Raw genomic sequence first — 24,756 nt, forward strand, 5'->3', positions numbered from 1 at the left:
TATACATGGTACATATACACTCAGGCACACACACATATATATATAAAATAAAATAAAACTTCAAAGGTCTTATGTTACATATATAAGCATTTTGCCTGCATGCGTGTGTGTGCGCACCACGTACATGCCTGATGCCTATAGAACTCAGAAGAGCATCCAATATCCTAGAACTAGAGTTATGAATGGTTGTGAGCTGTATGTGCATGCTGAAAACCGAACCCTGGTCCAGCACAAGAGCAGCAAGGACTCTTAACCACCAACCCATATTTTCATCCCCCAATAAGTAAAAAAAAAAAAAAAAATTGGCAGGGCAGGAGTTCGTTTCAGCTTATGGTTTACATGACAGTTTACAGTCTGCCATGAAGGGAAGTCAGGAACTCAAGGCAGGAGCTAAAGCAGAAGCTACTGAGGAAGGCTGCTTACTGCCTCTGCTTGCTCAGTTTGCTTTCTACTTTACTTAAAATAAATTATTTCAAATTATCTACATATATAAATATTCTCTCTCTCCTACACACACACACATACACACACAACAAAGTCTTGCTAGCCTTGAACTTACCATCCTCCTGCCTCAGCCTTCTAGCAATGGGATTATTATAGGAATTAGTCATTGTGCCAGCATGGCACCTGCTTTTAATGTGTTTCTCCTTGTGGTATTTAGGAATGAGGTATACACACATCACTGGGCTTCTGAGTGCATCAGCCATCAACACACTTCACAGAGCGCGAGGAACCGCGTCCTGTACTCACTTGATGAAGGCTCCCATGATGCACTTGCAGACCTCCACTCGCACACTCTCTTTCTGGAACATGTCCAGAAACGGCAGAAACTTTTCCTAAGAATAGAGAAAGCACTTGACACAAGTAACTGGAAATACTTTGTGAGTCACTTGGGAGAGGGGGTTCAAATAAGCAGAAGGGATGTTTGGGAGTCTTCTGAAGGACCTGGCTTGGAATTCTCTCTCTCTTTTTTTAATGATTACAGACTGAGCACCCTTAATCTAAAATCTGAAATCTAAGACGTTCCCAAATCTGTACTTTCTTGTGCCAACACGACGCCCCAAGTTGAACGCTCTGCTTGTGACTGGTATGTTGTTCGGCCGTGTGGGCACAGAACATGCCGGGCAAGTGTTGGACCTGAGCTACATCCTCAGTCCCTTGTACAGAATTATTAAGATGTTATACGAAACTCTGCCTTTGTGTAAAGACAGACACAAAACGAAAGTAAATTCTGTTTCGACTTGGGTCCCAGTTTAAGGAATCTCAGTGTGTGTGTGTGTGTGTGTGTGTGTGTGTGTGTGTGTGTGTGTGAATAACCCAAATCCAAGAACAAAACACCATGTATGAAGCACTTCCTGCCCCAGGCATTTGGACAAGGGGTGCTCAAACAGTAGCAGGTGCAGCGCACACCTCTCTGATGAGGAAGAACTTAGACAGAAACAGCATTCTTCACTTGGTTTGCATGTACTGTGTTTCCAAATGGTGCTTAAGCCATATGGAAAAACTGCTTTCCAAGGGAACAGCACTTCAGTGCTTTACAAAAGGAAGTGAGTGTCCTGGCTTGGGTAGCATGAAACCCTCACAGAGGGACAAAAGCCTCCAGAGGTCATTAAGAAATGCTGCTTACCACTGAGAAAAGAACCGAGAAGTCGTGGAAGTGGGCTATGACCTTCTTAATTATTGACTGGAGCTGTGAAACAGAACACAAGAACATATCTTGTTTAAAAAGACCTGTATGTTGTAAAAAGACAGCCCTCCTTCATAACTCCCCACTACAATCACAACAGAGTTAGCCTGGATTGCTCAAGGAAGGAAAAATAGACCAGGTTAGACCCTGCCTCAGTTGGGTTGCCCTTCTTACTCTACCTCCTCCTTTAGAGTGCTGGGGACTAGGCCCTGGCCTCAGCTTCTTCTGCAGGGCAGTATCCAGGAGGATTAAGTAGGACTGCCCATGTGCTCACTAGAAGCCTGGTCTGCAATGCTCTCTACTTACCTTTCAAAATGGAAGGTTGTCCAAGATTGCCTTGAGCACAGTATGTTGCCAAGAGTAACTTGGAGCGTCTAATCCTTCTGCCTCTACCTCCCCAGTGCTGAGAGTACAGGTGTGTGCCACTGTGCCTGTTTTATGTGGCACTGGGGAATCTAATCCAGAGCTTTGTGCGTGCTAGGTAAGCACTCTACCAACAACCACACCTCTGGACCTTACCTTAGCCTCTGTGGCTGGTCTAAGAGACCACAAAAAACCCAGGTCCACGGCCCCACACAACTATTCAAGCTATTAGTGAAGCATGGAAGACCCCAGAACCAATGTAGAACAGATGAGTGTCTGTGTGCCAATAAAACTTTATTTACAAAAACAGGTGATGGGCTACAAGTGGGTATCGGCCACAGACTGCCACCCCCATTTATAGTCTGCCATGGTCCTGCATTTCTTTATTACTTCAGTGAGAGGAAGATGATGGAGTTTTACCATTGGAGTCAAGGGCCACTGCCCCAAAGATCTTGCCAAGTCTCAGAAATGCCCAGAGCCTCATGTCTACTGCCTTCACCCTGAGGTATACACAGTCTTGGTCAAAAGGGCTTGGCCTGGGAGAATCAAAGAGATGCTACTTCTAAATAAAAGGTAATTACTGGCCTTTGGGTGCCATCCAGGACACTTGCTGACAAACACCTTGTTTATACTAGAAACTGTTACTATATCATCTCTCAAGTTCTACAAGCACAAAGTAGAAATGCACAAGCTTACTTCTTAAGGAAGCAGCTGGCCAGGTCAGTTGAGGGAAAGACTAAGAGGGTCTCAAAAGTCAGGAAACAGAGGTAAGCACCTGTAGCCCCAGTTCATCAGGGCACTGGCAGGAAGATAGTGAGTTCAAGGCCAGCCTAGGCAAGACATGGGAGACATCTCTAACAAAACAAAAACTTTATGACAAGCAATATTCTGGGGCATTATAACATATTAGAATATTCTTGTAACGTGAATCCTAAACAATCTTACAATGAAAAATAAAACCCGGAGCCAGATATTGGGATAAATGCTGAAAGATCAGAGAGACAAAGGAACAAGCCACTAGAGAAACTTCTCACCGCTATCAAATCCTCTGGCCGAATGGGAGGTGAGATCCTGTCTCCACAAAAACTCTACCTGAAAGTCTCTGAGTCCTCAGCAGAAAGGCACTTGTTCCTGTCTCCTCATGCCCTAGATGTCTTTCTCCACCCAGCCATTTCACTTCTTTCCTAGTGCTGGGATTAAAGGCATATGGCTCCCCAAATACTGTTAGCAAAGGCATGAGATCTCAAGTGTTGGGATTAAAGTGTGAGCCACCACTTCCTGGCTCTGTTTCTCTCCTAGACTGAATTAATTTCATGTAGTCCAGAGTGGCTTTGAACTCACAGATCCAGATGCATCTCTGCCTCCCAAGTACTAGGATAAAAGGTGTGTGCCACCACTGCCTGTCCTCTATGTTTAACCTAGTGTCTGGCTCTGTCCTCTGATCCTCAGGCAAGCTTTATTTGATACACAATATATCACCACATATTCTTATACAAGGCAACTAATCCCTTTGGAACGAAATCATTTTTGCATAGCTACATGTATGTTCTGGTTTTAAAGACAGGGTTTTCCCCAGCAACATTTCATTATGACAATGCAAACTGAAAGCTCTGTCCAACACCCATTTACTCCTCAGAGAATTCCACCAAAGCTAACACTTTTCTTCCTTTGCTATATCCCCTCACCCAACCACCCACGACGGTGGAATTTATAAACACGGTGTGCCTACTTTAAAATTTGTTTTGTAATGATTTCAAATTTACAGAAAAGCTGAAAGTATTACAGCAAGAGCTCCTGCACATTCTTTACCCAAATTTTAATAATGTGACCAATGTATCTGCTATGGTTTGAACAGGTGTCTTTCAAGGGTCCATGTATTAAAGTCTTGGTTTCCTGAAGGACACAACTGGGCGAGGGCAGAGTGTTAGAAAGGTGGGGGCCCTGGTGGGAAGCCCTCAGGTTACTGGGGTGTGCCCACATGGGGGACTGTGGGACTCAACCATTCCTGGTCTCTTCATTGTCCTTGGCAAGGGTGTATTACTAGTATAATAGTTTGGTAAATTGTCACATGCCTTTTGAGCTTACTGAGAAGTTGGCTCTGGAAACATTTCAAGCATGTCTGTCTCAAAGTGTCCTCCAAGGCCCCTTCTTTAGGGATGGGCTGCCCCCCCCCCTAACTCCACAACAGGGAGGGAAGAGAACAGTAGAACAGCCTAAAAGCTGTGTCCCTGAGAGCAGGTTGTTATTGGTTATCACATGACATAAAGAATGCCTGTGGGTAGGGAAGAGAAGAGTTCATCCACAGGAGCTCATCCATGGACAGAAAGCTGAACTGAACCAGGGGTGTCAGCCTCAACTTCCCCAGTGGTTTTCCGCTGGATGTTGGGAGCACTTGATTAGATGACGTGACTATGTACACGGAAACCTCACCTGAGGGAATTGTCTGGAACTTTCTTTCACTCGGGGAACTCCAGCTAGCTGCCTTAAAGGGTCTGACTTCCCCATTGATCGATTTCTGCAAGATGTTCTGAGCGCCCAATTCAATGACATTTTACTACCTATTTACCTCCCTCTCAGTATTTATCCTTTTACTTTGGCTTAAACTTAATAAGCTCACTCATTCAAAACTGAAATACGGCTATTGGAGACAGTTCTCCGGGTGACTAGCAATGTAACCAGCAGGACCAACTCCTGAGGTCTGCAACCTTCAAAACTGTGAGCCAAACCAAATCAAACAGCAACAATAACAAAAACTTCATGAGTTGATTACCTCGGATAATTTATTGCAGTGATCAATACTAACAGTGCCTGACATTTTCTCCATGAAAGACAAACTAAATACCCTTAAACCATGAGAACAACAACCCTCATGCCTTAATACTGCATTTTGCATTTCCTAAAACAATCTTCTTCACTGGCATCCACTTTGTTGCCATCAAATTCGGCTAGTTTCACTCTAATCTGAAAAGATTCTGTCACCCATAATCCAATCTCATAAAGCCTCACTAGGTCCCTCCTAGCATCATCCTTGTTCTCTTCTGGGTGGATCCAGTCTGGGATCAAACATTGCATCTGTGATGCTTTTCTTTTTTGGGGTGTGTGTGTGTGTGTGTGTGTGTGTGTGTGTGTGTGTGTGTGTCTGTGCAGCATATGTGTTCTGTGTATGTGTGTGGCTCTGTGTGTGTATGTGTAGGTCTGTGTAGAGTACTGTGGTGTGTGTAGGTCTGTGTAGTGCATGCATCTGGAGGTCTATGGAGTGTATGTGATGACTGTGTGCATGTGTAAGTCTGTAGTATACGTGGTATGTGTGGAGGGGTGGGTCTGTAGTTTGTGTGTATGTGTGTAAGTATGGGTAGTGTATGTGTAGGTCTGTGTAGTGTATGTGCATGGTGTGTATGTGTTATATGTACATGTGTGTATGCACAGAGGTCACAGGAACACGCCGGGTGTTCTCCTCTATTGTTCTCCACTTTGCTCTTTTGCGATGGGGTCTTTCTGAGCCTGAGGTCAGGCTGTGGCGACAATCCCCAGTGGCCCCCCATGCACAGCTACGCTTGGCTTCTTCATGGGTGCTGGGGTGGGAACTCATACCATCACTCTTGAAAATCAAGTACCCCAACATGGGGAGCTACTCCTCAGCTCTCCCTCCGTTTCCTTTGGTGCAGACTGGAAGCCCGCCCGCCCGCCCGCCCGGGAGAGGCTCTTCAAGTTGTCCTCCTCCTTTTTCACATCCCCATCAGTGTATGCCATGTCCAGAACTCTAAGATCAATGTTTGATCACTTCCTTATTTTCTGGCACACATTAACAAAAAAAAAAAAAAAAAAAAAAAAAAAAAAAAATGCTGAGCCAATGAGAGGGCTCAGTAGCAAAAAAGCCAACAGCCTAACAACCTGAGTCTGAATCCCCAGGACTCAGACAGTAAGAGGAAAGAACCAAATTCCATAACTGTTCTCTGGCCTGCACATGTGCTATGGCACACATGTACCCATGCCCATTCCACAGGAGACAAAAGCGAGGCCCAAAGCTAGGACGTGGCAGAGCTGAGATTAAACACAGGATTCCTGGGTGTACCCTTTGACCAGTACAGGAGTACCTCATTCAACAGAACAAGATCCCCACAGTGGGAAAGGAGCCTCTGTTACCTGGGGGTAGGAGTCTTCAAATGCTCGGTCCGGAGTCATGTGCTTGATAACATCAGCCAGAACAGTGTTCACTTCTCGTTTCTATACAGGGAACAAAAACCAACTCTGTTGTTAGGCTGGGACCACTGGCTTTCCTCCTGGAGGAAGACACTGACACACCCATGACACAGGGCTGGGTGGACAGTTTAGTGAGCGCTTGCCCAGCAAGTGTGAGGCCCTGGGTTCATCCCAGTACCAAAAACCAAACACACAAGCAAAAAGCCACACACCTTCCAAGAAATAGTTTCAAATATTCTGAAAAAATAAACACAAGGAAAGAAATCATGTCCATATCCTCAGTCTAGTACCACCACACTCAAGATGGCTATGTTACTCTAAGTCAGTACTGAACACTGTTCTAGAAAGATAAAGTCATTTAGGCTACTTTCTGCCTACCTGACCCAGGTTCCTGCCTCAGCGCCTGCAAAGTGAGCAGTGAGGCTTTGTGGGAAGGGTATAGACTTACCCCTTATAAGCCATTTGCCCTAACTGCTCACCTCAGTCATCTATGCCAGGAGTCAGCCATGTACAGCCTAAACACAGCCTACTGTTATATAGCGAGCAAGTGAAGACTAGCTTCACATTCAACCTACAGAGAGATGGTGTTTGTGGTAATGTGAATGTAATTGCCCCCCATAAGCTCATAGGGAGTGGCACTATTGGGAGGTGTGGCCTTGTTGGAGGAAGTGTGTCACTGTGGAGGCAGATTTTGAGGTCTCATGTATGCTCAAGCCACACCCAGTGTGTTAGTTCACTTTCTGTTGCCTGCACAAGATGTAGAACTCTCAGTTACCTCTCCAGCACCATGTCTGCCTGCATGCTGCCATGTCTTACCATGATGGTGATGGACTGAACCTCTGTACTGTAAGCCAGCCAATTAAATGTTTTCCTTTATAAGAGTTGCTGTGGTCACAGTGTCTCTTCACAGCAATAGAAACCCTGACTAAGACACTATTTTATGACAGCAAAAATTTTGAGTTTCAGTGTGTGTAAGTACGGTTTATAGGAACCCAGTCATGCTTCCTCACGCACAGTGTGCAGTAACACAGCACCATAAGCCAGGAAGTTTAAAGATGGCGGAGGTTTCCCACTCATGGCCTTAGAGGCCAGGAAGTCTCAGATCGGGGCACCTGCAGATTCAGAGTCTGGAGAAAGCCTGCTCCTCCTCACAACCCCGCCCCCCCCAGGATGGAAGGGGTTAACAGACTTCTTTGGGATTTGTTTTAAGGGCACTAATCCCACGCACAGGGCTTCACTCTCAAGACATGATGCATCTTTCTAAGTTACTCTGACATCCTTGAGACAGTTGACAAGAGTCGGGATGACCCATACTCACAAAGCTCCACGTTTTAACACTGAACTCGGGGAACAGGTTTAAGCCTGTGAATCAAGGAGGCGGGGTGGACACAAACATTCAAACCATAACCCTGCACTAACTTGTAAAAAGCTGGGTGCTCAAGCATGAGGACCTGAGTTTGGATCCCAAGCACCCAGCTATCCTGTAACTCCAGGACTGGGGATAGCTGGGAACAGAATGAGTGGAGAGGGAAGGATTGTTGGCTACCAGCCTACTCAAAAAGGCTGAGCATGGTAAGAGGCTTCTTCCTCTGGCCTCGGAATGTAAACATATACACAAACACACAGCCCTCCCACACTCCAATAATAATAATAATAATAATAATAATAATAATAATAAGATGGATGGCTGGAGAGATGGCTCCGCAGTTAAGAGCACTTGTTATTCTTTAACAAGGACCAGAGTCTTCAGTCCATTGCCCACATCAGGTAGCTCACAAAACGACAGCTGAAGGGACCCGACTCTAATGCCTCTGGCTTTCAAAGGCACATACAAACACGACGCATTCTCCACCCCACCCCACCCCACACACACTAAAAATAAAACCTGAAAAAAGAAAACCGGCTCTAGATGATGATGGTGATGATGTGGTAACAGGAAGACACCTGGTATTGACCTCTGACCTCCACAGTGCATACAGAGTCCACACATACATCAAAATATTTTAAAAATCATGTTTCTAAAATAAGCGTACTCTGGTAAGAAGGTCCAAAAAGCCCACTCCTACCTGTGTCTAACGTCCTTATTCTTTGATGAGCCCAATCTTCCCCAATCTACGGTTCTGTCTGCACTCAGAGAAAGAAATATCTGTATTTGCTTGTGGGTGGGAAGCACATGCAGGCTCTGAATATTTGAAAATGCTAAACAATAACCACATTAAATAAAATAGAAGAAAAGAAAACACTGCCTATTAGACACTTATAGTCATTTACAAAGCATTTGAGCATCTTAGTTCCTGAGGGGCCTGTTTCGCTTCGTCTGATGCGGTACTACCCGGACTGATGTGCAGCGTGGGACACACTTGCTGACAACACATGCTAACGCCTCCCATACCTTCACATTTAAGATCTGGGCTTAGTGGCATTTGCCAACAGACTTGAGCCCAGGACTTTGAGACCTGTCTGGACCACACAGTGAGGCCCCATCTCAAGTACCACTGCAACATTCCTAAGTGACCAGACTCTGTTGCTATGGTAACCATTAAACCACAAAACCCTTAGGGAAAACAACCCCACAGTCATACGTACCGTGAAATGCCTGCAGGTGTACTCTACCCATACCTCAGCGCAGTTGATGTAGTCCTGCAAAGAAAAGGTAAAAATAGCTTTAGAGGGAGCACACCACCACTAAACTTTCGACACAAGTTCACAGACAAATCCTCAAGGGCTCTGACAAGAGAGAAATACTGAAATGCCTGGCTCGCTCTTATGATTTGAATATGAATGTCCCTCACAGGCTCCCACTGCTGGGGCCTTCTGGGAGGCTGTGGAACATCTCGGATGGGAGGCAGAGCTTGAGGAGGTGGTCCTTTGAGGGCTGTGGCCCAGCCCCGCCTCAGGCCTGGGCTCTGCTTCCAGCATCCACCAAGCTACGACAGGCTACAGCACAAGCCCCTGCTGCTCTTCAGCCACCTCACCAGCCAGCCCTGACACTATCCTCTCCACTGTGAGCCAAAACAAACCTCCTCCTTGGAGTTGCTTCTCCCGGATGCTGGGTCAGAGGAGCACAGTGCTTAACTGACTGACCCACATTACCCCGAAAAGCAAGTTACAAAAGGAAACAAGAAGCCGGCCGCTCACTGTAGACTTTGATCCCAGCATTGCTCCTTAGGCCAAGATGCAAATCCGTCATGCTTAAGGAGTCCTGGCTGTGTCTCAGCAGAAAACCCCGGGACGGTGGTCTGACTGAGCATTCAAGGTTTGCTTGTTGCTTTAAAAATAAAGCATTTGGGCCGGGCGGTTGTGGCGCACGCCTTTAATCCCAGCACTCGGGAGGCAGAGGCAGGCGGATCTGCCTGGGCTACCAAGTGAGTTCCAGGAAAGGCGCAAAGCTACACGGAGAAACCCTGTCTTCAAAAACCAAAAACCAAAAAAAATAAATAAATAAATAAATAAAAAAAAAAAAAAGCATTTGATCTACAGAAGGGATGTAAATCTACAGAAGGGATGGTTTGAAAAGCCCTAAAGGGGTCAAGGAGGTGACTCAGCAGCTAAGAACACCTGCCATCAAGACTAACAACCCATGTAAAAAAGCCTGATGCCCTGGTGCACACTTTTAATCCCATCACCCAGGATCTCTGTGAGTTCCAGGCCAGCCTGGTCTACATAGAGTACCAGGTTAGCCAGGAATGAAAACAAAAAACAAACAAGACACAGAGGGAGGAAAGCCCATGGGCAGCTAGCATGGAACTGCTCAGAAATAAGGTGGGAAGCTGGATCTGCTCCTGAAGGATCCCTCTGACATGCAAACACATACCAAGACACAAGTGCATGTATGTGCACACACATCCCTGATGGCCATGGCCATCATCACATGCACAGCAGTAAATGACACTAGCCGGGCTGTCATGTAAGACTTTTGGCAGCCCTGGTGTCCAACCATTGATCTTCAATCCTTTAGGGATCTCCTAGTAGATCGGTACTTAGAAATGCACACTTGACTGCTGAACTCTAGCTGCTTTTTGCACAGCTAGAAGACATCTAAAGTTTCTAATAGTAGTAACTGTATGTGTTTAGTGCATCTTGGGGCATCAGAAACAAGATATAATTGGGACGGAAAAATTAAGAAGCATCTTTAATGTCATTTGTTCCCTCTATAGGTTAATAAATGTTAATAAATGATACAAGGAGAGTTTCTTTCTTTAAAAAGTTTGATTAGTAGAAATCTCATTTGTTCATTATGTTTTGTTGTTATTATTTGGTCTTTGAGACAGGGTCTCCCTTATATAGCCCAGGCTGGTCTTAAATGCTTCATCCTCCTGCTTCAGCCTCCTAAATGCTGCAACTACAGAGGTGAGTCACAGGGCTGGAGAGATGACTCAGCCGTTAAAGGCTAGGCTCACGACCAAAAATACAGAGGTGAGTCACCTTACATGGCTAAAGCTCAGATTTTAAAAGCAAAATGTCTGGAGCTAGAGAGGTGGCTCAGCAGTTAAGAACACTGGCTGCTCTTGCAGGGAACCCAGGTTTGGTTCCCAGCACCCACACGGTGGCTCACAACCACCCATAACTACAGTTACAAGGAATCCAATGCCCTCTTCTGGCCTCCACAGTCACTGTGCACAGATGGTACAGACATATACATGCAGGCAAAAAAAAAAAAAAATGAAGTGTATATTGTATAACTTCTACAAAAATTAGTGGATCTTGGGTCTAAATGGCCACTCACCTGAGGATTCTTCAATTTAGTGATGACTTTCCAAGCTTCATTGAGAATCTGAAGTCGATCATTCTCAGGAGGATCAGCCAAGGCCAAGTTTAGCCCCAGAGAATGGAAAAGAAGATGCTAAGAAAGTAGCAAATGGTTATGTTACTAGGGATTTTAAGTCACAATATCTTAAGGCTTAAAAAGAAAGAAAAGGCTCCAACATGTCATCTGTCTCCAGGAAAATCTTCCTAAGGCTTTTTTCTGAAGTTTTACAGATCCACCCAAACAACTCCATGAAACTCAAGGAGCTGCCAAAGCATCTCAGGTAGAGATTGTACTTAGCATGGGAGAGCCTGAGCTCAGTTCCCAGTACACACCCAAAGTGAGCTGGCTTAAAGTAGTGCTCTAATTTGCATGTCATGTACAGTACTGGAGGAAGATTTCACTAATTGGGGGATGGAGAGAAAATCTGTGTTCGTGTGTGTGTGTGTGTGTGTGTGTGTGTGTGTGTGTGTGTGTGTATGCAGGAAGAGGCTAGAGATCAAACGTGAGTGTCATTCCTCAGAAGTTATCCACCTTGGTTTTTGAGACAAGGTCTCTTACTGGGACCTGGGAATGACCACTTAGACTGACTAGCCAGTGATTCCCCAGGGATTTGCCTGTATCCACTTCCCTAGCTCTGGGATCACAAGCACACGATACCTACCATTCCTGGCTTTTTATATGGGCATCAAATTCAGGTCCTCTTGCTTGTAAAGTACTCTACTGACTGAGCCACCTCCATAGCCCAAGAGCAAATATATTTTAAAGATGTGTGACCACATTTTCCTAAATACTCCATGGTGAGTCCATTCATGGGTTCAGCATTCAAGGTCTGATGCACAACAGTTACGTGACATTAATGATCCCAATCTTAGCCATCTTCCATCACGTCCTTTGGAAACAGAGCCTTCACCTGTCTCCTCTGGGCCTCCATTGCCCCCACACCTGGCTCTAGCCTCCGAAGGAATCAGGTAGACACTGTCCATCTCTTCTCCCAACATACAGTAAGTCGAGAGCCTACCTTGGGGAAGCCAGACTCGTCGCACTCTTTAATCATGCCAATGAAGTCCATAGACCTGGTAGCAATGAACTCGGCCCGGAAAGCTGACATCACAGAATTCAAGAGCAAAGCACTGGAAGACACAGATGCCAAGTCACTCCAGCTTCCTCGGGACACAAGTCCTTTATTTACTTATTTGTCTATTTACTTTTGTCTGTATATTGAGAGCAAGGCTTTCTACATAGCCTAGGAGAGCACCGAACATACAACCTTTCCATCTCCACACCTCAAATGTGGAATTATTAATAACTGCCACTGTACCTGGCTTGCAAGTCAGATTTAATGCCAGGGTATATACTGACTACCAAGAAGGAAGACTGACAGCTTTTAATGGAAAGGTTAGAAAGGAAAAAAACAATCAAAACAGCAGACATAGTAAGGGGCACTCCCTAGAGGCCGCCACAGGACTCACTGCATATTTTACACTTGACAACGTTTGAATGAACTAGACGGATGGACAGGAAAATCAGCTACAGTCCAACTCACTTAAGTAGGAGTGAGCCTTCATAGACTGATGATCTAACAAAACTGAATACTCAATAACAACATGGGTCCTTGTTACAAATATGTTTCTTTTATACAAGGAATTTCTTATGAAAGGGACCTTGAATTTTAGGTACTTGAGAAAGAACAAAACCCCCTCAAAGATGTGTTGTATCTGCCACCAAGAGAGTAGCAAAGAGAACCTCATAGGCAGGAGTGCATCCTGGCCCTACCACTTACCACAGCCCCATAAAGAAAGGGCTATCATTATCACCCCCATTTTGCAGAGGGGGAAGACTGAGGCATAGGGCAGTCAGTTTAGTGGGCCAAGATCACAAAGCTAAATTCGGATGGGGCTGAGGTCTGAGACCAGACAATTTCAATGCATTGTTCTGAACCTCCACACAGTCTAACCAGCCCCTCTGCTTGCTCCCACCCATGTTAAGAGTGGACGCTCAAAAGAATAAACAGAAGCGAGTCATGGCTGAGGAGAGAGCTTGGTTACTAAAGTGCTTACTGTACAAATATGAGGGCCTGGATTCAAATTTCCAGCCCCCATATAAAGATCTGGCTGTGGTGGTGAACACCTGTAACCCCACTGCTGGGCAGGCAGAGACAGGAAGGAACCTGGGGCTCGCTGGCCAGCCTGACTAACGGAATCAGTGACCTCCAGGTTCATGAGAGGCCCTGCCTCAAAAAATAAGGTGGAGTGCTATAGAGAAAGATACCCAACACTGCCCTCTGGCCTCTGTGCAAGAACTCAGACACACATAAACACATGTAACACACACACACACACACACACACACACACACAGAGCCACTGACTACAACTTCAAGCAAGTGTTTCTGTGAGTCTTATAAGTACTTACTTGTTGCCTAGTTTCTTACATCTTTCCATCATCTCCGTCAGCAAAGCCTGGGAAGTTTAAGAGGAAAGGCATCAGCTTGGAGGATACAAAGCAACATCTCTAAGAGATTTTCAAAATGCTGGGCTCTAAACAGCAGCCAATTTACATAATGCAAATTCTCATAGTCCTCTGTGTTTGGCAAGGATGGGAAGGGTAAGAAAGTAAAGCAAGCAGCGGTGGCACACACCTTTAATCCCAGCATTTGAGAAGCACAGGCAGGTGGATCTCTGTGAGTTCGAGGGCAGCCTGGTCTATACAGAGAAACCTTGTTTCAAAAAACACAAAACAAAACAAAAAAAAAGAGCCGGGGCCAGGCATCAGGTGAGTCCAGGGTCAGGTCCTGTCTCTCCAGGCACGGATGGCGAGACCTTGATGAGACACCGAGTCAGACATGGGTGGCAGCATCCTACCCACGGTGTCACTGCAGAATGATGCACCTCTGACTCCCGGGCATGAGCAAGGAGGCAAAGTCTCTGTGACACTCTTATTGGTTTGTCAAAGGGCCTGTGGCTTGCTCAGTAACAGAGTCAAAAAGCAATCAACAAATGCCAGGCCGCAGCTCAGTGCCCACTAATCACAGAAGAAGAGCTTGCTCTCATGGACTCACTCTCCCACCCAGGTGCACTACCATTCTCCCATTTCACAGACATGAAACCAAGCCGTGGCATCACAACAGGTTTTAGCCAAGGTCACACAGGCAGCAGCAACCAGGGTCAACGACGACCCCAGCGTGCTGGCACCAAAGACTGCATTCCTTGCCACGTGTCCTTTCCTAAGCTCCAAGCGTGTCCTTCCCCCTGAAGGAGAGCGGTATTACTCCCGGGCACGACTAATGGCTTTGGAGCTATCTTAAGGCAATGGAGTATCTTCAAAAGAGCTCCTGGGTTTTCTGTTTTGTTTTGAAAAATCAATGCATAAAGTAGCCTTTAGGGCAGTGGTTGGGGAGTGGTTTTGTATAGTTACAGACAAGGTCAAGGCTAAGACAGAAGGGCTAATGCCAGCGGTCTAGACACTGAGCACTTGACCAGATGTCCAAATAACTGCCCTCTTCTGCATGCTTTGCCACGGGGCTGGAGGCCTGGGAAAACCAGACCCCTGTACACATGGGACATGGGTTAAGCCAGACATGGCAAATGCTTGATACAGAGTGGAAACAAGGTTTATGTCTAAATCTGACCCTGAAGCCAAAGTAATTGTCACTGCATTTTTAGACTCCTTTTTTCAGATTCTGGACTCTGTCCCACATCAAACCGGATCCTGTTATATCACGCCACCTCACCCCCGGTCCAAAAACAATCAACATGTAAAAACCCTAAATCCCAGTGAGACAGTATGCAGGCCCTTTGAGGAAGTCCTAAGGTTAACTGAGGTCATCAGCATGAGACCACATCCAAAGGGTTGGCATCCTCATGAAAGAAGGTAGAGAGAGCAGGGAGGTTTGCACATAAAGGAAAGGACACAGGAGGAGGCAGCCATCTGCACATGGAGGAGAGAGGCCTCACCGGGGAGACCTTGGCCTTCAAGCCTCCAGAACTGGGAGACAGTAAAGGTCTGCTGCCCAGGCCTCCAGTCTGTGCTCCCTCCCTGAGGGGCCTGGGTTGCCTAACAAATATTCAACCAAAGCCTTGCAGCCTCACTCTGCTTTTCCTTGTGAATTTAGATTTGGCCATGTGACCCATTTCTAGCTGCTGAGACAGGTTGGGAAGTCTTCTAAGGGCTTTGAGAAAAAAAAAAATGAAACTATGACGTAAGGGTTGGAGTGGCTGCAGACACCTCGTTCCTAGCAGGGGGCTGCAGAACAGAAAAACAGATGGAAGTTGACTGGTCCAGACTGCCTTGCTGTTGAAGGACATACTGAACTATATTTGTCATCCAGGCTTGTCAACTGTCTGTTCCTGACAGCCAGAAGCATCCCTGCCGCTGCTAAGATGCCGTCATGGCTTCCTGACCGCTTGAGATACACTGCTACTTGAAAAGTCACTCTTGACAACTAATACCACGTGCTCTCTGAAAAAGCCAGGACACGGAAATTCTGTACACCTGTGATATCCACAGCATGCAAACGCTCATCCGAAACCTCCTGAAGGAGCAACCTTAACACATGGACCAACATCTGGGGCATACGGGAGAGGCCAGGGAGGTGACAGACAGGTCCCATGCTTTCATATGCACACCAACATACAGACACGCGGGTATGCACAGGTGCGTGCACATACAAAGAAACGTGTTGGCCATTTTTAGGTTTTGGACAGTCCTGATGTGTAGGCCAGGCTCACTGGAAACTTGCTATGTAACCCAATCTAGTCTCCAACGCTTAATCTTCCTGATTCAGCCTCTCATGTTGGGCCACCATGCCTGACCCACTTAATGCTTCTAAAAAGATGAACTGAGGAATAATCACTTTAGGAGACTGGAGAGATGGCTCGGCCAGTGAAGCTCGACCTGCTTCATAAGCAGGATGAAGTCCTGAGACTGGATCTTCAAAACCCAAGGAAAGCCAGGCAGGATGGTTTGTACATCAGAAATGGAGGCTGAGGGAATGGAGACGGGAGCCCTGAAGCTCATTGGCCGGCCAGGCCGGCCTAATCAATGAACTTCAGGTTTAGCGAGAGACCCCGTCTCCAAAATAAAGGTGGAAGGCTGGCAAAACGGTTCGTCAGTAAAGGCTCTTGCCACACAAGCCTGGAGACCTGGGCTCACTCCCCAGAACAGGGGTAAAGTTGGGAACAGAGCACCAGTTCCACGAGGCTGTCCTCTGACCTCCACATGTTCACTGTGGCACATGCAACACCCCTCCCCAACCCACACAATAATAAAAAATAAAAAAATGAATTAATCAAATAAAGGTGGCTGGGTGTTGGTGGCGCACGCCTTTAATCCCAGCACTCGGGAGGCAGAGGCAGGCAGATCTCTATGAGTTCGAGGCCAGCCTGGGCTACAGAGTGAGTTCCAGGACAAACAAGGCTACACAGAGAAACCCTGTCTGGAAAAGCAAACAAACAAATAAAAAAGGTAGAATGTAATTGAGGAAAACACCCAACATCTACCTCTACTCAAATGTGCATATATCTACATTAACAAGTACATACACCACACACACAGTGCAATACAGAAACAAAACAACACAGACACACAAATGTATCAAAAATGTCTTCAAAAACACAGGGGGAGTGTTGTCATACAGAATAAAGGCACATCCGTAAGTGTTCATGGAGACAAGCGTTAGACAAGCAGGCAAATCCACTAGAGGTTAATTTTATTTATTTCATTTTTTTCCTAGTCTTTCATAAGGACACGAGGACCAACAGTTCAAAGCCCACTGAGGCTGTCACAAACTTTTGGCCAGGCTACACCACCGAAGCCCTCCCAGATCAACATACACCCACACCAGAACCTGCAATGCATAAGGTATGCACTGTGTGTGTGTCAGTCTTCGTTTATACCCTTATGACTGTCCTTGCTCCTACATTTCATTATGTATACAGCATTTCATTGTTTTTATAAAAACTATAAAAGAAATGGCTAGCCGCAGAAGGTCTAAGACTATCAAAATACATCTTGAAAGGCATGACTCCTCCCCTTCTAATCATAACTGATAACTTTGGGTGCTGGTCTTTCTAGAACTTCACCTTGGCCCTGTGAGTATCAGTAACTATTATAGGAGCCTGTTTCGTTTTGGTTTTTTTTTTTTTTTTACAGAAACAGGTTAACTCTATACACACTGAACTGCAAATTACCTTGTCTACTCCAGAATCAAGGACAGCCCTTCCTGCTTCCATGGCACACATGAGTTGGCCGCCATCATTTTAATGGCTGAGCAATCACACCATAGGCAGATGGTTTTCAAACTGACCCTAGATGGATGCTTAAAACTTTTTTCTTTCTGCTATTTCTCTTCACTGGGATTTTTTTTCCCCCAATAAGCAAATAGAGCATAACTGTGCGCAAAAGCTTAGATATCAGAAGTTGGTGATGTTAGCCTCATCTTGCACTTTTGTGTCTATAAAGGGGGGGGGGTGCGCGTGCGTGCGTGCGTGTGCGAGCGCGCATGTGTGGTGTGTGTACACATGCCCAGGCGGGAGGAAGAAGACACTGGGTGCCCTGCTCATCACTCTTGGCTTTGTTCCTTTCAGACAGGGTCTCTCACTGAACTTGGAGCTACTCTAGTGAGCGGCAAAGCCCAGCCGTCCTTCTCTGTACCCCGAGCAGCACTGGAGTTACAGGGGAATGTGCAGATGTGAGGCACCTTTTTACACGGGCACTAGACATCTGAACTTGGGCCTTGTGTTTGCATAGCAAGTGCTCTCATCTGTTAAGCCATCATTCCAGCTCCATGTTATTACTGCTATTTCCTACTAATGTTAGTGTGAGTGTGTGTGTGCGCGCGTGCCGTGGAGCCTGTGTGGAGGCTGGAGACAACTTTAAAGATTTGGCTCTCTCCTTTCATGTGGGTTCTGGGGGTGGAACTTAGGTCACAGGCTTGTGTGGCAAGTGTCTTTACCCGCCCCCAGCCCATCTCACTGGCCCTGTACTTTCCCATTCAAAATAGGGTCTTGTTATTTAGCCTAGGCTAGCCTCAACCTCAGATTCACTATATAGCCCTGGCAGGCCTCAAAACTGAGGTGACCCTCCTGCCTCAGTCTCCCAAGGACTGGGATTACAGGAACATATAATCCTGCCTGCCCTGTTTTACAGTGTTTAAGGAGGGGTTTCCAGTAAGCACACTGGAGTCAACAGTCCCCCGTGACAGTCTATCAGGGTCTGAAGTCTCACCTCAGGTGCAGGGGTTAACAGGAGACCCAGAAGGGACACGCTGAAAGGCTGGGCTATTGTCAACTGTGTGGTATTTAAGGCATTCTAAGCCGTGGCTGCCTCAACTGTAAAACCCGGATAGTAAGAGCACATGGAAGAATTTGGATAATTCAAGCAGATCGGTCCCCACAGAGATGGTGCAGGGTGGCTGTGTGACGGGCTCAAAGATTTCACTTTGTCTGGGACTCAGCTCCCTACTCCACAAGGTCACACAACCTTCCACACACCTCCAGACATGACTGATGGTCTGGGAGGGAAAGGCCTCAAATACTAAACAGTAAAGTGACTCACCTACAGGAAAAGACCACACACACACACACACACACACACACACACACACACACACACACATGACAGAACACTGACAATTTACTGATGCCGAGATTCTAGGTGGCTATTCTTCTTTCAACTTTTCTAAATTCCCTCTACGGATGCTGGACGTTTACTCGCACGCTGATCCATCCCTCCTCCTGTCTCTGCACAGCTACCAATGGTTCTCCCCTCCCTGACCCAAGCTGGTGTGCTGCTGCCATCTGCCATTCCTCAGAGTAACACTCTCTTCAGACCATTTTCCTTTCCAAACCCTGCCCTCCCAAGGTTCTCTGTTCTCAGGACGGTGGCTTCAGCCACCCTTGCAGCTGAACCTGGCCTAACCCCGGCCACTCCAGGCCACTCCAGCTGGCTAAACTTTTTCCTCTTCTCAAGTACTGCTGGCCCTTACCATGCTCGTAGCCTACCTATTTGCACAGGTCCCTCCCTGCTGCCCCTTGGTCTTCAAGGGAGCTCGGGTTTCCATTTGCTTCCACAGGTCTGCCAGAACCACCCACATCATGGTCCCCAAAGCCACAGCCCTTACAGAAAGGTTCATTAGGTCTGTTTTGCAGATGCCAAAACTGAGGTATATGGAAATCAGTAGCCCAAGGCACAAGAGACCTACTGTCTGCCTGCCAGGGACAGCCCTGAGCTGTGCTTTCCTCTCCTCCTTCAGCATCTATCTACAAGCTGCACTGGGCAACTTAGCCATGGACCAGGCCACTCTGTGAGAATCACCACTGACGTTGGGGCCAGGCCTCCTCCCCCAATTCCCTCCTTCAAGCAAACAGCAACACAGTTTCTCAAGGCATTTATTCCCATCACTCCCAGCAAGCTGTGTATGATGGCCATTCTTTTCTAAGTATGGTGTGCCTAAAATGAAGTGGCAATCTTTTCCTTACTACGATCCCATTTTAGCCGTAGAAAGGAAGAAAAATCCCACCTTCAAACCATAACAGGAAAAACCCTCCTGGATAATTGTCCTTTCTAGATTTTAATTAATTTATTATTATTATTATTATTATTATTATTATTATTATTATTGAAACAGGATCCTCCTATGTAGCCCAGGCTAGCCTCAAACTTAGGATCCTCCTGCCTCACCTCCCAAACACTGGTATTACAGACCTGCCACCGCACATCTGGCTGTGAATTTTGATTACAATTTGCAACTTTAGACATCAAATACTCACAGCCAACATCTCCCCCTTTACTCGTGCCTGCCTGAGCTGTGCATACCAACTGCTGTGGCCAGACTCTACAACATCCTATTTGGAGGACGGGCTAGAGACACACCGCTCTGGCCCCCACTTGCCTCACTCCAGCTCTTAGCACCAAACTGTCACATGTCCCTTCAGCTCCACTTTCCATACCGACATCATTTCTTCTACTATTTTTTAGCAACAATACTGCAAGTCCCTCATCTGAGTGCCCCAAGAACACAGTTTATCATTATTCAGGTGACCTAATTTTCCAGTCACTTCTCCTACTGCAGGATGAGGTCCTAGAGCAGTACTCCCCACAGAAGGTTCTATTCCCAGCCTGACTCCTCTGAGATTCCTGATGTTTCAAATAAACCAAGGGCATCTGGGGACACCCACCCTGCGTTTTTTCATCTGATTTTGCCTTTCATTAAAATAAGAAAAAAAAAGTGTTCTCATTTTCAACACACTGATCCTTCTTGTAGGAAGGAGCATTTGAATCATTCGGAGGAAGGCTGAGGGTTTCTATTTCCACAATCAAGTTTGTGGCACATTTTCCCCCAGGAAGGTGCCACATATGGTTGCTAAAGACCACACAGCACCCAGCAGCTCTTCAAATTACCTCCCATTTAGGCCGGTCTGACATGAAATCAGCTTATAAGATGATTAAAACAATATCCACCTAAAATATAAGTCTTTGCCCCTCTCCTCATACTTTAGATTCTGAAAAGTAAACTACACACAGGGCAAAGGGAATTCAGTTAAGATGGTCCCAAAGCTATCCAGGCTGTAATGCCAACTTAGGAGACTGAGGCTGGAGTATAATGAGTTCCAGGTTAACCAAGGCTATAAAGCAAGACTCCCCCCTACCCCGGCCCCCCACCCCCACCCCGCACCCCACTGAACATAGGACTGTATGTGGGACACCCACTCTGCACAGTAAAAGCACCGTCCTGGTTTAGTCAATTGTCACAGATAAAAATGCAGTGCTCTCAGTGACTAGGGGTGAGTCAGCAGGCATCCACTGTCCTTTGACATGGTCACAGAGCTGAGGGCAGACCCAATCACCTCAACACCAAAGCCCTTACTCCAACATTAGGCTATTCCATGGCCGACCACCCACACAGCAGTGAGCAGAGCTACTGCTTCTGCTCAGCTATGTGCTGTGAACAGCCTTAAGTCAGGACAGACAGGCACTCTTGGGGTCCAATCTTTCAAATGACGCCGCAGCCTTCCCGTGAACTCACACACAGGAATTCAACCTGAGTCCTGTTAGCTACCTCCAACTTTGCACTATTACAACCATGTGAACATACATGTTCATGTTTAGATGCCCGTCGCTTATTTCTCCAGGATCAACCCACAAGAGCAGTATTGCTCGGTCAGAGGCATGCTCTTTGTGTTGGCTGTGCTGGAAACAGGCTCCTGCCTCTCAACTGTCTGCTCCACACTGCATTTGACAGCAAGCTGCCTTTTCCTCTCAGCCACCAAGAGGCAGGCCAGGAAGGCTTTATCTATCACAGTCATGTTAGCATGCACTGGGAATCGCCAGGAAGAAAAAAAAATCGTATTTCTGTTGCCAGTTTAATTCCTGAGAGTGTATCACTCAGAAAAGAAGGGGGGCAGAGGTGAGGGAAAGGAGAAAGCATTATGCAAGCAATAAGGAAAGGCCTACTTGCCCTTGCATGAAATAGGACAGTGCCACCTGCTTACCCAGGCCTCACCCAACTGTGATAAACAAGCAGGGCAGAGGAAGGTAAATGAAGAGGTGAGAAACTTCCCCCACCCTGGAGGAGGATTTCAAAGGCTCCCCTCCGGCCACCATTCTCCAGCCTTAGGAATGCAGCCTCTCTGAGCAGCTCCTCTCCTTCCAAAGTCAGGAAATGACAAGCTAATCAGCACAGAACCCTCCACAGAGCTGAGCTCTCCGTAAAGGCGGCTGGCATAGGCATTACTGAAGCTTTTAGCAAAGGACCCTGGGAATATTACAGGACACACAGAGCAGGGGGTCACACCATGGATAAGGGGAGCCAGCCCTGCTCCCCAGGGGTGACCCCCACTGGCCTTACCTCAGGAGCGTGGTAGGAGACACACTGGAAGATCCAACCCATGGCGGGCGAGTACAGAGGGAGATAGGACAGCAGCTCCACGCCCTGGGCCACCAGCTGGTTCTGGACAGTGTCTCCGTGAATCTACGGGAGACCAAAGGGACATCAGACAGGAGCGCCCCATCACACAAACCAGGCTGGCTCAGAAGTGCATGCATGCATGCGGTGGTGTACTTAAAAACAAAACCCACGGCAAGTTTCCCATGCCACCCAGCTGAGCAGTTCTGGAGCAGTAACCCAATGAACGTGGATTAGCAGATGCCAGGAAGTAAGGCTGGTTGGCTAGAGGCATTTCCTGTTCATGTATGTGTGTTAACTCTCCCTCCACCCAACACGGGGTACGACCCCTCTGCAGACATTCGTGCCACTCGGCACATCTGGCCAGCTGCAAGGATCCTCAGCTTGGCGAGCCCACTGGGTCTTGTGAATCGGCTCCCATGCCAGTCAGTGCAATGAGCTGCTGTCGTCATGGCGCTCTCCTACCTGTTTAAATGTGAGCAGGAAGTCAAAGAAGTTCTTATTGAGGCTTTCCTTGAGGTGCGGGGCCACTTCCATCCCCACCTGCAACCAACCAAAGTGAAGCCATCTTAACAGCCAGGGCCAGCTGCAGATAAGATGATGTACCTCGTGCTGCTTTTCTTCTTTCCAACCCAGGGTCTCACTACGCCCTGACTAGCCCTGCACCCAACAATCCTCCTGCCTCAGTCTCTCAAGTGCTGGGACTACAAACGTGTGCCACATACCTAACTATAGTACAATTCTGAAAACAGAAAACAAGGGAGCTAGGGTATAGCTCAGAGGCAGAGTGAGTGTTTGCCTAATATGTATAGAGCCCTAGTGCTCAATTCCTAGTACCACGGCACGCGCGTGTGCGCACATGCACACACGCACACACGCACACACACACACACACACACACACTTAGAAAAAAGCCTAATCATTGTGCTTATGTTCTTTCCCGCTCAATAAACATGTATTAATTTTATAAGAAAAACCACAGAAGCTATTTTTAATGAAAAAAAGACATTTGTGATCATCTTTGAATTCCCTCGGGGCAATGAATGTATTTCTGAAGAAACCACCAGAGAACAAATCAATACAGCACAAAGGAGGCCGTGCTCTCGAGACGGTGAAAACAATATTCTCTTCCAACAGGCAGGATGCTCGACACTCACGGGTATATCTAGTAGATGAAGCAAGATTGGGCCAGGGGTGAGGAGTGGCACAGTGGTCCACATGCTTAGCACCCACAAGGCCCTGGGTTCAAGCCCCGAGTCCTCCTCAACCCCCCAAGCTTAGGGTGTAAAAAACACTCAGCTTCTACATCATGGCTAACTGCAACGCAGACTCGTTCTTTACCAGGCAATCACGGATAAAGACACACTTTTAAACGTGTCTTACACAATTTTAATACGACAAGCACAGAGCGAACAAATACCACCAGCTGTCGGTGAGATGGTCAGCAGGTAAAGGCGCCTGCTGCCCAAACTAACATTCTGAGTACAATCCTAGAACCCAAATGGCAGAGAGAAGACTGACTCCATGGCACGTCCCCACCCCCACATTAAGTGAATATAATAGTAATTATTTGTTTAAAGCCATCATCCAGGGCAGGCATGATGGCATACATCTTTAATCCCAGCCCTCAGGAGGCCGGGGCAGGTGAATTTCTATGAGTTCCAGGACAGCCTGGTCTACATGGAGAGATAGTGAGATCCTGTCTCAAAAAAAAAAAAGCTATCATTTACTGGCTCCAGAATTCAGTATTTAAAAACAGCCTTTGTTTTAAAGTTTGAAGCAAAATGCCTAAGGCAGAGAAGAGTGTTTTTGAATACAATAGAAAAATTTTAATTTTCTAGCTAAAAACAAAAACCTCCCTTATGGGCAATCAGAGCACTGGGGTCGGAGGTAAGTGAAGACAGGCTCACACCCAGGAACAGGCATTTGAATATCACACCCCCTACACCAAGCTCCCAGCTTGGCCTCAGTTCCAAAAGGCTGCCCAACCAAAGACAAGGCTTCCTACTGGAAACTGCCTCCTAGTCACCAGGTCAGTGGTTACCAGTAAGGACACTGTTCCGATGCTATCAACCACCCTTTGGGCAGAACTGTGAGAGACTCACCAGAGGGTTAAATTCCCAGAACAGCGGGAAGGCCACAGGGGTATTTGCAAGGACAGCCACCTCGCTAACAACCAGCTCCACTGGTTTTGAGTCTTGTCTCCCTTCCATTAGATGTGAGGGAAGGCTGCCCTGGGGCAGACAGTGGAGAGCAGCTGCAGGGGCCACAGCTGGAGGAGGGGCTACTCAACCTCCCCCAATAAACAACTTCAGGCTCACCCACTCGCTGCTTTTGTTCCTTTTTGATCTCTTCTCATCAGGCCAAAGCAGCAGCTTGGAAGTCAGGCTGGCTCCGGGAGCTGCCGCCCTGCCCGGGGTAGCACAGGGGGCTGCTAGCGGCTTTCCACCTGCTGCTCCTTCCCTCTGCTTCTGCATCAGCACACTGGGATGTGATTAGTAGGGATGATCCTTCCTAACTGTAGTTCCACGGAGCTGAGTTCTGGGAGTGGGCACATGCCCGGGGCCCAATCAGTTAAGCACACTCTATGCCTCGGCCACAGTGGTGGGATGGATTATGGATGGCCTAAAATAAGTTAAGTGTCTAGAGAATCAGCTTTGAGACTAGCAGGGAAAGGGGCTTTATAAGTCACCTTAAAATAGTTCCTAAAGGTGGTATGTGGGAGCTAGAAGCTGCTGCGGTCTATCATATACAAAGAGCAAACACAGAAGGAAACCAACTTTGGATGAAGCAAACGCCCAACTTTGAAGGCTTAGACCTGGCCAGGCCTGTAGTACTCTACATTTTCAGACTC

General features: G+C 46.9%; 1 protein-coding gene across 2 annotated transcripts in view; it reads right to left on the reverse strand.

Moving 5' to 3' along the window:
* Positions 1-24,756, reverse strand: part of Vps35l (VPS35 endosomal protein sorting factor like) — a 105,944-nt gene that overhangs the window by 43,881 nt on the left and 37,307 nt on the right. For both annotated transcript variants that reach the window (XM_028867798.2, XM_037211123.1), the window contains 9 exons: positions 22,368-22,445; positions 21,846-21,968; positions 13,412-13,458; positions 12,019-12,130; positions 10,977-11,093; positions 8,837-8,890; positions 6,194-6,274; positions 1,628-1,690; positions 751-836 (listed from right to left, as the gene is read on the reverse strand). In XM_028867798.2, the coding sequence (XP_028723631.1) occupies positions 751-836; positions 1,628-1,690; positions 6,194-6,274; positions 8,837-8,890; positions 10,977-11,093; positions 12,019-12,130; positions 13,412-13,458; positions 21,846-21,968; positions 22,368-22,445 (761 nt within the window). The remainder of the gene's footprint in view (positions 1-750; positions 837-1,627; positions 1,691-6,193; positions 6,275-8,836; positions 8,891-10,976; positions 11,094-12,018; positions 12,131-13,411; positions 13,459-21,845; positions 21,969-22,367; positions 22,446-24,756) is intronic.

This window comes from Peromyscus leucopus, chromosome 1 (assembly GCF_004664715.2).
Source record: "Peromyscus leucopus breed LL Stock chromosome 1, UCI_PerLeu_2.1, whole genome shotgun sequence".
Classification (NCBI taxonomy): domain Eukaryota; kingdom Metazoa; phylum Chordata; class Mammalia; order Rodentia; family Cricetidae; genus Peromyscus; species Peromyscus leucopus.